Here is a 12999-nt window from a genome sequence, read left to right on the forward strand (position 1 = left end):
GTTCAGACCCAGTTCCCTAGCAGATAACACGACTTCTCACTGCCCTAACTGGAGATCAGAAACCGCATAACATCTCCTTGCTTCCATAGGAGATAAGAGGCAAAATGCCAAACAAACATTGAAAAAGGCAGACTGTCAGATTGTGACGGCTAGACCATGTGGTCTCATGTTTGACCCTAGTCCCTTAAAAGATAACCCAACGCGACTTGAAATTGATAAAGGCAGAAGTGTTTATACCCAGCCACTACACTATTCCCCTTACAGACCACGACAACATCCAGTGGAAAACACCCTTATAGCATAAATTTATAAAAAGTAGTGCCCTCCCCCCCACCCATTATGTGTGTGAAGAATGTAGCTGAAGAAAGAAAGTAAGTTAGGGGGAGATATCCTGTTGTGAGTGTACTGACAGTAATCAGTGTGACGGCAAAGGGAAGTATTTGATCTGTTTCCCCCTGGGTGCTGGTTTATCGTGTGCAACTTTTAGGCACTATAGCACGAGGCAATTTTTCTTGCAACTTGACTCGCACTGAAGTGAACCTGACGACTGGAACATTTCTCGGTTTTATAGCAAGCCTTGCACGAAGCAGAATCAAGGCCTCTTTTTTTGCAACAAATGGCAATGCTGTAACAATATTTTACGTGTTGTCCGGGGATGTTACCCTAAGTAACGCCTCCTGTAACTTGTCGCAACGGCGCAACAAGAATGCGGGACACGTTACACGAAACATTGGCAAGTGTATCAGCGCCGAACAAATATAAACAGATTAATGACAAGATATTACTTGAAACACTTACGAGATCCAATAATACGGTGTAAACCATACATTAACATGATTTCTTTTGCCATATCTGGTGTGACGTATCTATCAGGAATTGAAACCTTTCGCTTCTGAGTACTTTGAGTGTGTTTGGGATGACAGCAAGCGGTGGATGGTCTCCAGTGTTGGGCAAGCTCGAAGCGGTGTGCCGGACATATTGTAATGACATTTTTTTGTTCATCATTTACATCTTGAATGCCTAAAATTATAATGTGTTAATAGTGATGCTTATTTCGCATATAATGCAATTCATTAGGCATGTTGTGTTTAAACAGTTACCTGCTCTGTTTAGAAGTAAATCTTTTTCCTGAATTTTCCATGTTTCGTGTTGAGGGGTTAAAGTCTCCAGCGAAGTCAGCAGAAGTTTGCTGTTTTCTTCTCTGACTTGTCGATTGCCACAAGGAATTGAGCTTGCCGCTCGCGCAAATGAACAAAACATATCTTTCCTGCATTCACCGAGGCATCGTTGAAAAATATATAGATCTAAATAATTTCTTGTCCATATGCTACTGCTCCGTTAGAAAATATCGTACAAATGGCTTCAAGTAACATCTCCCTTTTATAAAATGTGCCATTCAGCCGTAGCCAATAAGAGATCTCTGTTCCCACGCTTTATAACCGCGGCTCACGCGCGGTAAGTCTGCAATGATAACCGGTTACAAGGAGGATTCATACCATTCCTGGATCCATCCTTAGTATATATGCACAAATTATCGAGAAAGGACTGAAAATTTCTAAGGATTAATTAAAAGCCCCAGCCATAAGTTTCGTGAAGATGCGGTGTCTGTTGAATCGAACAATACTCACTTTCTGATTTCGTTGTTTGAAAACTTTTTGAAGGACATCCTTAAAAGTGCGCCGTACCTTTTTGGCACGCTTATTAACGAAAGGGTCGTTAAGTACCTACGACGACTAAGAATGTCACTCACCTCTAGGTCTAGCTACCCGTTACAGCGAAATAGCGTCTATTTCAGATCACTTTAGTCGATTTAGCGGGATCAGAACGATTGAAAAAGGTGGAATCAACTCCCGCACAAATGAAGGTAACAAAACGCCGCCTTACTAGTATTCTGTGCTTCCAAAACTGATCACTTAGCTAAGAGGTTTAATTCACGTGTTGTTGCTGACTGCTAATATATAAATGGTTATGCACAAGTTGTACCTTTACATTCTGCACATTTCTTTCACGCTGCAGATCTTTTTATGTCCCAGAATACATTGTCATTTGATTGTTTCTTCGTATCTCTGTTCCACAGGAAGCCCAGTCAATCAACGCTAGCTTGAGCGCCCTTGGTGATGTGATCCACGCTCTTTTGAAAGGGAATGACTTCATTCCCTATCGTAATAGCACCTTAACGATGTTAATGCAAGACTCACATGGTAAGAAAAGCCAAAACGTTCAGCATACCTGTTACAGCCGGAAATGGACTTGACACTGTTTATTCAATTTTCAAATGAGACATTTTAGTGACGCTTAAATAAATGATTAAGCGTAAGAACCCGGATGTGAGCACATGGTTTTGTCTTTAGTTTTTGTTCGCTCGTGCAATTTTGGATGGTCGCCTGTATACGATTGTAAAGCTTATTTGGAAACTAATACAGTCAAGAATTGTTCCTACTTTGGTTTTGGTGGATATTTTTTGGTTACGGGAACAATTTTCTGGTCCTTGACTAGCCGGATAAAGCGAACCAAGCAAATGAAGCGAGCGAATCATGGCTGATGAAAACGGTAGTGGTGAACTGGAATCGGCCGAACGAGCAACGATTGCAACTGCGAAAACAAAAAGAGCTGTGGTAAAACGAAGAATTACGAATACCTTAAAGAAATTACAAGGTACGATTGAGCAATATGGCAGGAAATCTATTATTCGTGGTTATGTAAATATTCTGGAAGAGTCGCTCAATGAAGCGCAAGTTTTAAACAATCAACTGTTGGCTATGCTCCCGGAACAGGAACATGAAAATGCCCTTAACTGGTATGAAGAAGAACTGGAAAGAGTTCAGGAAGCGAAATTAGAAGCTGAAGCACATCTGGAAGAAAGGAAAGAGGAGAGTTATAGCGCGTTAAGCTCACTGAAACTGAGTAAATCCTCAGCAGATTCTCACGTGGCCGAAATTCGCGCCAAAATAGCGTCGGCAGAAATAAAGGCAAAACAGCTAGAAATGGAAGAAGAACGAAGAAAGAGAGAGTTTGCGAAACAGCTGGAGATAAAACACAAGATCGAACAAGCACGTAACGAGGCTGAAAGAATTGAATTCGAAGCAAAAGAAAGGAGAAAAACCCAAGAAGCAAAGGACGAGGCCGCACGCCTTGCGGCAGAAGCCGAAAACCTTGAGAAGGTACGAAACTTTAATCATTACAATGACCCTGAGTCTTTGCCTAATAGGCTGCGGGATTTTGATGATGATTCGCTAGAGTTAATCCCACTGTCTAGATTTACGTAAAGTGTACAAACAAGTCATGTTACGTCATTATCCTCATCGTCCCAACCACTGTCTTGATCTATGCACAATGTACATGCAACTCAGGTTACATCATCACCAATGTCTATGAAACCAAGACCAAGCGTTTCATTCATGGTTCCCAAAAGCTCGGCACAGTCCAAAACATCAACACCAGTTTACCAATCCTGGGTTCAATGTTTACCAAAAACAGCACAAACTGATATTGCATCAAGTCCTTAGAGGAAACATGTTACTTATAGCTGTTCGAGTCTTCCTATGCTACAGCTCAAGAAATTTGATGGTGACCCCTTGCAAAGGCCTGATTGGTCATCGATGTTTAAATCAATTGTTCATGATGCTGATTTGTCTTTGAATGGAAAGATGCAACACCTTCAGAACTCTGTGGTTGGTAAAGTGAAGTCTGCAATTGAAGGGTATGGTTACAGTGGGGATTCTTACTATGAAGCATTGAACGAATTGGAAGCTAGATTTGTAAAACCCTCACTTGTTGTAAAAGTTACACTCGACAGATTGAGAAAGACATCACGAATACAGAATGACAGACCGCATGAAGTGAGGAACTTATCAGATGTTGTGTCAACTACTGTCTGGATCTTTAAAAAGTTTGGATACATAAATGACCTAGCAGCCGAAGCTAATATCTCTATTGCAGTGGATAAACTATCCCCAGATCTCCAAGTGAAGTGGAAGAAGGACCATGTGAGAACAAGCAATTTACATCAACCAAACCTGGAGGACTTTTGTAGCTGGCTAAAGGGCCAGGTGGATATTTATGATGACTGCTTCAAGTTCCCATTCAGAGGCCGCTATGGAGGCGCTGGTGAAAGGCACAATACCTTCTTGGGTAACCTCTCATCACAAAACATGCAAGCAAAACCTTGTTTAATGGGAGATGGACAGCAGCATAACCTGTCAGCTTGCCCTAAGTTTGAAGCCTTAAGTGTAGAAGAACGCCTTAGTGAAGTTCAAAAACATAAGCTGTGTTTTTGCTGCCTCCGATCTGGTCATTGGCTTACTACTTGTAGGAACTTGAAACCGTGTGGAGTGAATGGGTGTACTCGAAGTCACAATGCATTACTGCACTCATCAAGAAATGTGACACCTGATGGGAACAATGAAACAGCTGCATCAACTAACCAAGCAGCCACAGAAGCAGTTACCCCAATCCACCGAGCATTCTAGTGCATCTCATAAGAGTAGTAGTGACTCTGTTTTATTACAAGTTGTGCCTGTTATCCTGTATGGGCCAAAGGGATACTTCAACACATATGCAATGTTAGACACTGGAAGTACTTGCAGTCTGCTGGCAACAGATGTTGCAAAAAATCTTGGCCTTGAGGGTCCAGTGGAAAGTGTTCTGCTGAATGGAATTCAGAAATCATCAAGGCTACTGAAAAAGTTTGTTGATCTTTAAGTTAGTCAGTTGAATGTTTTTGGTACAAGGTTTGATGTGCACAAAGTTCTAGTGGTTCATCGCCTGAACGTGCCGGAAAGAAGGGTGAATTTCAGAGAATTACAAGAGAAATGGCCACACCTTGCAGACTTAGAGTTGACTGAAGTTTCTGTAACTCGAGTCGCGTTACTCCTTGGAAGTGATGTCCCAGAACTTATTGTGCCTCTTGAGACTCGATGTGGACCGAAAGGTTCTCCTGTTGGTGTTCGCACTAAATTGGGGTGGACTGTTACTGGTCGTCTACCTGGTTATATTGAAGATGGTGAATCTGTTTACAAGGTTCATATGGCAACCCCTGATGAAGTGCTTCATGAAACAGTTAAAACTTGGTGGCGGACCGAGAACTTTGGATGTCGATATGAGTGTGTTGTGCAGCGCTCTGTCGAAGATGAAAAGGTGTTGAAGTTCCTGAGTGAGCGGACGCAGAAGGTAGAAGGTCGTTACGAGGTTCCGTTGCTTTGGAAGGACGAAAACATCCAACTTCCTGACAATCGTGTTGTGGCTATTCACCGACTTGGTCTTCTAGAGAAGAGACTTCAACGTGATCCTGAGTTGGGCGAAGCCTACAAGAAAACCATTGACACAGACCTAGAAAAGGGGTATATCAAGAGACTTACCAAAGAGGAAACTACTGACCAAGCAAAGCGTACGTGGTACCTCCCTCACCATCCCGTACTTAACCCTAATAAACCTGGAAAGGTCAGACGTGTATGTGATGCAGCAGCTAAGTATCAAGGGTTTTTATTGAACAGTCACCTTTTAAGTGGACCTGACTTGTTGAACAATCTTGTGGGAATCTTCATGCGATTCAGAGAAGAAAAAGTTGCTCTTTCTGGAGACATAGAGGCAATGTTTAACCAGGTTGCTGTCCCACTAGAGGATCAAGCTGCCCTCCGTTTTCTGTGGCGTCAATCACCGGAGTCTGAAATTGAAGTCTATCAGTACCTGCGACATATCTTTGGGGCCAAGTGTGCACCAACGTGTTCTAATTATGCCCTTTTAAGGACAGCAGAGGACAATTGACTGCAGTACCCTATTGCTGCTCGTGCTGTTAAGCGCAACTTTTATATGGATGATTTCTTTAAGTCTGTAAAGACGACAAGTGACGCACTTGAACTGCAACAGCAACTTGTTGTGATGCTAAAGCGTGCTGGGTTTAATTTGACCAAGTAGGTTTCGAACGTGAAAGAGGTGATAGAACGTATACCAGAATCAGAAAGAGCTCCCTCCATCAAGGTGGTAGAGGAGAAAATTGTTATGCCTGTGGAACGTGCTCTCGGTGTCATTTGGGACACAAGATTGGACTGTTTTGTTTATAAAGTGGTGAAAAAAGATATAGCAGACACGCGACGTAAGATTCTGAGTTTGATAGCGTCATTGTTCGACCCAATTGGTTTCCTGGCTCCATTCCTGGTGAGAGCGAAGCTCCTCCTTCAACAAGTGTGGCAATTTGGCATTGGTTGGGATGAAACCCCTCCATCAGAGGTCCTCTTAGAGTGGTCCAAATGGCAGAAAGAGCTGGATAGTCTATCAGAATTCTTGGTTCCTCGATTTTACCGTCATGTTTCAGACAGTCCCACCGTTATCCAGCTTCATGATGCAAGTGAACAAGAATTCTGTTCTGTAGCCTATTTCAGATTTAGTTATGCCAATGGTTCTGTCAAGTGTGCCTTTGTAACAGCTAAGACACGTGTGGCTCCCAAGGAACCTTTGAGCATCCCTAGACTAGAGCTGCAAGCTGCAGTTTTAAGTGCATGGTTATCTACTGTGGTAATCAAGGAACATGATTACAGGATAGACTCTACCTACCTGTGGACTGATAGTAGCACTGTGTTTCAGTGGATTCGTGGTGAATCCAAGCGACACCCCGCCTTCATTGCGAACCGAGTTGGGGAGATTCTGGACACAACTGAACCAAGCCAATGGAATCATTGCCCTGGTGCCCTTAACCCAGCAGACGATGGTAGCAGAGGACTTCCAGTCACAGCTATGACATCAGAGAGTACATGGTTGAATTGTCCTGTATTTTTAACCCTTTCTGAAGAAAAGTGGCCTAAGGGAAATTCAAAGCTTGAATCCTCCAGCCAGCAGAAACAAGAGACCTCAGCGTACAGTGCATCGAAAGCTCAAACTTCAAAAGAAGAGTTCATTTCGTTAACCAAGTATTCATCCCTAACACGACTTCTTAGAGTAACTGCTTACTATTTCCGATTTGTTTACAACTGCAGATGTCGAAGGACTGACCGTCAAAGTGGTCCATTGCTAGTGGAGGAGTTGGAGCGTGCTCAAAAGTTCTGGATCGGCACCGCCCAAGTGAAAAGTTTCCCTCAAGAGATTGCAACTCTCAAGAGAAACCAGCAGGTCTCTCCCAAGAGTAGACTGGCCTCTCTTTCTCCCTTCCTCGATGGAGACGAAATTGTTCGTGTTGGTGGACGGATCGAAAGGGCAGATATTCCGTTCTCAAGTCGACACCCCATAGTGTTATCACCTGATAATGAGCTGAGTCGCCTCATCGTTATGGACTGTCATGAGAAACTGAGGCATGAAGGTGTTGAACATGTTCGGAACGAACTGAGGCGACAGTTTTGGATCCTACGTTGCCGTACAGCTGTAAGGAAGATTCTACACCGATGTTCATACTGCAGAAGGAGAAGAGTAAAGCCAGAACCACCTTTAATGGCGAGACTACCCGCCGACCGCCTGCAGGTTGCACCCGCATTCTCAAAGGTTGGAGTAGATTTCTTTGGACCTCTGAAAGTGAAGCACCTCAGGAAGCAAGAAAAAAGATATGGCTGCCTTTTTACCTGCCTCGTAACTAGAGGAGTACATCTCAAAGTCGCCCACTCCTTGTCTACTGATTCTTTCATTATGTCTCTCCGACGGTTTATCGCAAGGAGAGGTAAACCGACTGTTATATACTCTGACAATGGTACGAACTTTGTTGGGGCGAATCGCGAAATACAAGAGTGTCTTAATGGGTGGAATCAAGACAAAATCGCAGGCGCGCTGAGTAAAGAACGAATTCAATGGGTATTCAACCCTCCTGCAGCACCCCACATGGGGGGAGTATGGGAACGTTTGGTGAGATCCTGCAAGAAAGCCCTTAATGTCGTTCTCCAGAATCAAGTTCTGACGGATGAGGTGTTGTTAACTGCAATTACTGAAGTTGAATCTCTAGTCAACAGTCGTCCATTGACTAAAGTGAGTTCAGATGCGAACGATCTTGAGGCGTTAACCCCAAACCACTTCCTTATTGGCAGAGCAACCCCCAAATTGCCACCTGGAATCTTCGCTGACAAAGAGATATCAAGCCAAAAGCGGTGGCGACAAGCGCAAGTCATCACCACCCACATTTGGAAAAGAAGGTTGCATGAGTATTTACCTGGTTTAACTGCCCGCAAGAAATGGTTCCAAGCTGTAACTAACCTGAAGGTTGGTGACCTCGTGCTTATAGTTGACTATGGAACTCCAAGAGGGTGCTGGCCTCTTGGCAGGATTGTGATCGTTTTCCCTGGATCTGACAATGTTGTAAGATCAGCTAAAGTGAAGACAAAGTTTGGTCTGTTAAGACGCCCTGTAGCGAAATTAGCCCTTTTGGAAGAGTGTTCGCCCAACTGATGTAGCCGAACACGGGGGGAGGATGTTACAGCGGAAATGGACCTGACACTGTTTATTCAATTTTCAAATAAGACATTTTAGTGACGCTTAAATAAAATGATTAGGTGTAAGAACCCGGATGTGAGCACATGGTTTTGTCTTTAGTTTTTGTTCGCTCGTGCAATTTGGATGGTCGCCTGTATACGATTGTAAAGCTTATTTGGAAACTAATACAGTCAAGAATTGCTCCTACTTTGGTTTTGGTGGATATTTTTTGGTTACGGGAACAATACCTACAAACAGTTCCTGTACACAAAGCTACCACGGGTATTTTGGTAATTGCTGATTGTTTTTTCTGCTTGGTTTGCAGGAGGTAAAGCCAAAACGCTTATGTTTGTGAACATTTCTCCAGCGAATTACAACAGAGATGAAGCAGTTACATCTCTCATGTGAGTTCAGACTTCTCTTTATTCTTGTGACAAGGTTTGAGGGAAAACTTGTCGTAAACATTTGCTCTGGCTTGTTTGTTTGTTTGTCTTGTCCATTGTACTAATACAGGGTCTGTCGCAGGATGAGTAAAATATCTTCTTTAATGGCAAACATGTAACCTACGTTGCAGCCGGCCCACGCACTCATCAAAACCATTTGTATAGTCCGTCTGCGAATTAGTGCACAAACTCGTTCTAATATCCTGCAGAGTCGCAACGACATATGTGAGCGTTTCTGATAGGCAGGTTTCTCACGGGTTTTGTTATGCGCCTCACGATTGGCCTAATTCTTACGTGTGCGTGACGGTTGGGCGCAATGACATGTAAAAATTCACAGAAGGGAGTTGGCAATATTATGAAGATTGGTAGAATCGAGTTTATGCTTTAATCAAGGACGACATTAACCGGTCTTAGGTAATTCTCAGAATTTAGACGGAAGTGGGGGAGCCCCCACACAGGAAATTGATTTTACTCAGCGTCGGCCAGCTTACACAAAGTACTACTACATTCCTGTCCAGGAAAACATCAGTTGAAATGTGCAGTAAAGAAAATGTACTACTTTTCATTGTTGATTGCAATGTTTAGTTTAGTTCCCTCGTTGGATAATTAGACCCTTTATAAGGCACTCCTTGTGAATTTCGCCGACCATTTTACCCATGAATGCTTCTTTCATTTGGTTGTTATATCCGTTTTATACATAAGTTTCATCTCGTTCTATAAAGGATTGCATCGCTCTCATTGGTCTGAGTCCGCTCACATTGATAATTTTTGTTCAGTATTTCTTATTAGTTCTTGCCCACTTATATCTAAGCCTCTCTTAGTCCTCTGTAATTATATTTTTCGCATAATGCGTATAATAAACTCGATTGGTGGGGGCTCCCTTCATGTATCATTGCGTTGTTTTCTCTGTTCATACTTATGACGTAGCGATAGAAAATAGAGCTCTGGTATATTCCACAGTGAAATAAAGAGAGCTTTCATTTTCCACAGAAATAAATGATAAGAGTTCACGTTCACATCTTTTTACCGTAATTGTCGTAGAAAGCAGTAACTTAACGTCTCGAGCTATCGTTAAAGGCAAGGTGTGTCGGCCAGCTTACACTAAGTACTATCCAGACTGACACGTCTGCCATCTTGTATTTCTTCGATGGATGCATATACAGTATCTGTTTGATGAGAGAGGAATTGTTTCTCGTAATGTTTTTCAAATTTTGTCAGCAATGGGAAAAAAATCTACAATTGTGTCATCTAAAATATTTAGTTCCCTCAGGAAATCATCTTTACTGAAAGATCCCCTACTCAAAACGGTCCGGAGATCGAGCCGTATTTTCTCGTAATTTGAAAAAGCAAATTTACTCATTTCAATTTTACGTTTATAATCTTTAGTCTCAGAGAAAGTCTTTAGTGCCAAACCAGCACCGGATATACTTGCAATAACCGCTGGATTGGCCGTTAAGGCACCCGCAACAGTCCCGATTACTATCAAACCAGTGGAAGACATATTTAGTAGGAGATTTAGTTTCTTAAAATATTTGTAGGCCTTTTGAAAACACCAATATCTGAAATGGTAGTATTTTAAAAGCTCTTTGATTTCCTGAATCTCTTCTTTTCTTTTATATTTTAATTTATTCTGAAATTATCAAGAAGCATTTTGATGCAAACAGGGTTGAAAATAGCTTTGTGATGAAGCTCCAAATTCCTGTCCAGGAAAACATCAGTTGAAATGTGCAGTAAAGAAAATGTACTACTTTTCATTGTTGATTGCAATGTTTAGTTAAGTTCCCTCGTTGGATCATTAGACCCTTTATAAGGCACTCCTTGTGAATTTCGCCGACCATTTTACCCATGAATGCTTCTTTCATTTGGTTGTTATATCCGTTTTATACATAAGTTTCTTCTAGCTCTATCAGGGATTGCATCACTCTCATTGATCTGAGTCCGCTCACATTGATCATTTTTGTTCAGTATTTCTTATTAGTTCTTGCCCACTTATATCTAAGCCTCTCTTAGTCCTCTGTAATTATATTTTTCGCATAATACGTATAATAAACTCGATTGGTGGGGGCTCCCTTCATGTATCATTGCGTTGTTTTCTCTGTTCATACTTATGACCTAGCGATAGAAAATAGAGCTCCGGTATATTCCACAATGAACTGAAGAGAGCTTTCATTTTCCACAGAAATGAATGCACAAAGTTCACGTTCACATCTTTTTACCGGAATTGTCGCGGAAAGCAGGAACTTAACGTCTGGAGCTATCGTTAAAGGCAAGGTGTGTCGGCCAGCTTACACTAAATACTATCCAGACTGACACGTCTACCATCTTGTATTTCTTCGATGGATGCATATACAGTATCTGTTTGATGAGAGAGGAATTGTTTCTCGTATTGTATTTTAACATACTAATTTAATTCTGTTACATAGTGAGTGATTGCAAAAGGCATTTTTAGATCAGGTGGAAGAATGATGATATGATTTTGTTTGAAATAACTTTCCTTTTCATCAATGCTCGCAATTTGGTAATCATTCTCATGTCTTCTATACCACGTCAACTAGAAGATTAGTGCAGCATCCTTGATTTGCTTTTGATGCGGTTTTAGTGGTGGTAGTGATGGCTCCACTCTCGTGCTACTGGTATTTGTTGATTTATTCGGGGCATTTGTATTGGTATGACTTGTTTCTTGGATCGTGGTGCAAGTGTTGGTCTGAACGCGTTTTGTCGTTGGTGTTATTGTTGGTTTTTGCATTTGATTTCTCAATACTACAAGACTGGTTAAATCCTCAGTGGTTATTCCACAGAGAAGTTGTTGGATTAGTGATTTACGATCAATATTTCATTTTTCCATGTTTTCCATATTATTAGTTAACATATTTTTTCCTTATATATAATTGATAATTAAAGAGGTGCGTTTGATCTTCTCAAGTTTTCTTGGTGCTTTCTGGTTTTCAAATGCGTTCATTTTCCTGCAAGGGTGTGCTCAAGCCCCATATTCAATGATTTTATCATTTTCAACAAGAATTGTGTAACCATTACATAGTTCACATAACCATTTTGCATCATGATATTCAGAACCACCACAACTGCTTCTAAATGCTAAATCATCATTAGCATGAATATCAACATTACCAAGACTGTATAACTAAAACACGGCTTCCAAAGTAACATTTTCGCAACATGATGCAAATACATAATCCACTTCAATATAAAACCATTTTGCGACTTTTAACTTTCCATATATACAACTTTCTTCATGTATATCGATATTATAACTCACAAAATACATGTACAACCATTTTAACACAATGCCACAAAGGAATTAGACCACCCTTTTTCTTGATTTGACAATTCATCGCCGATCTTTGATTTTTCTCTTTAGATACGCGTCTCGTGTGAAACGCGTCTTCAACGATTCCCAAAAGAGCAAAGAAAACAAGGAACTCCCGAAATTGAAAGGAGAAAGAGTAGTATAGGACATGGGGGTACCAACGCAGTTTTATATTTTGGGTGTGGCCTTGGGTTGGGCGGCTTGAACCGGTTTTGGGCGGTTTGTCTCTATTAAAGCGATGTCGCCTTAAATATGTATGGCAATGAGTAAAGATATGAGTGATAATAGTACTAACCAAAGAAAAGCTAATTGCCCTATTGTTGGTTCTAGAAAAAACGATCAATCATTCATTTTTCCATGTTTTCCATATTATTAGTTAACATATTTTTTCCTTATATATAATTAATAATTGAAGAGGTGCGTTTAATCTTCTCAAGTTTTCTTGGTGCTTTCTGGTTTTCAAATGCGTTCATTTTCCTGCAAGGGTGTGCTCAAGCCCCATATTCAATGATTTTATCATTTTCAACAAGAATTGTGTAACCATTACATAACCACCACAGCCGCTTCTGAATGCTAAATCATCATTAGCATGAATATCAACATTACCAAACTGTATAACTAACGCACGGCTTCCAAAGTACCATTTTCGCAACATGATGCAAATACATAATCCACTTTAATTATATAGCCATTTTGCGACTTTTAACTTTCCATATATACAACTTTCTTTATGTCTATCAATATTATAACCCACAAAATACCTGTACAACCATTTTAACACAATGACACAAAGGAATTAGACCACCCTCCTTCTTGATTTGACAATTTATCGCCGATCTTTGATTTTTC

General features: G+C 41.2%; 3 protein-coding genes across 3 annotated transcripts; all 3 read left to right on the forward strand.

Annotated features, from left to right (window-relative positions):
- Positions 1–3542: 3542 nt before the first annotated feature.
- On the forward strand, positions 3543–4469 carry LOC140922380 (uncharacterized). The gene has a single exon (XM_073372372.1). The coding sequence runs from the start codon at positions 3543–3545 to the stop codon at positions 4467–4469; it is 927 nt and encodes a 308-aa protein (XP_073228473.1).
- Positions 4470–4560: 91 nt separating this feature from the next.
- LOC140922381 (uncharacterized) lies at positions 4561–5763 on the forward strand. The gene is made up of 2 exons (XM_073372373.1): positions 4561–4685; positions 4731–5763. Exons 1-2 carry the CDS (start codon positions 4561–4563, stop codon positions 5761–5763), a joined length of 1158 nt encoding a protein of 385 aa, XP_073228474.1.
- Positions 5764–5997: 234 nt separating this feature from the next.
- Positions 5998–8358, forward strand: LOC140922382 (uncharacterized). Its single transcript, XM_073372374.1, has one exon. It carries the CDS (start codon positions 5998–6000, stop codon positions 8356–8358), a length of 2361 nt encoding a protein of 786 aa, XP_073228475.1.
- The last annotated feature ends 4641 nt before the right edge of the window (positions 8359–12999 follow it).

This window comes from Porites lutea, chromosome 13 (assembly GCF_958299795.1).
Source record: "Porites lutea chromosome 13, jaPorLute2.1, whole genome shotgun sequence".
NCBI classification, from domain to species: domain Eukaryota; kingdom Metazoa; phylum Cnidaria; class Anthozoa; order Scleractinia; family Poritidae; genus Porites; species Porites lutea.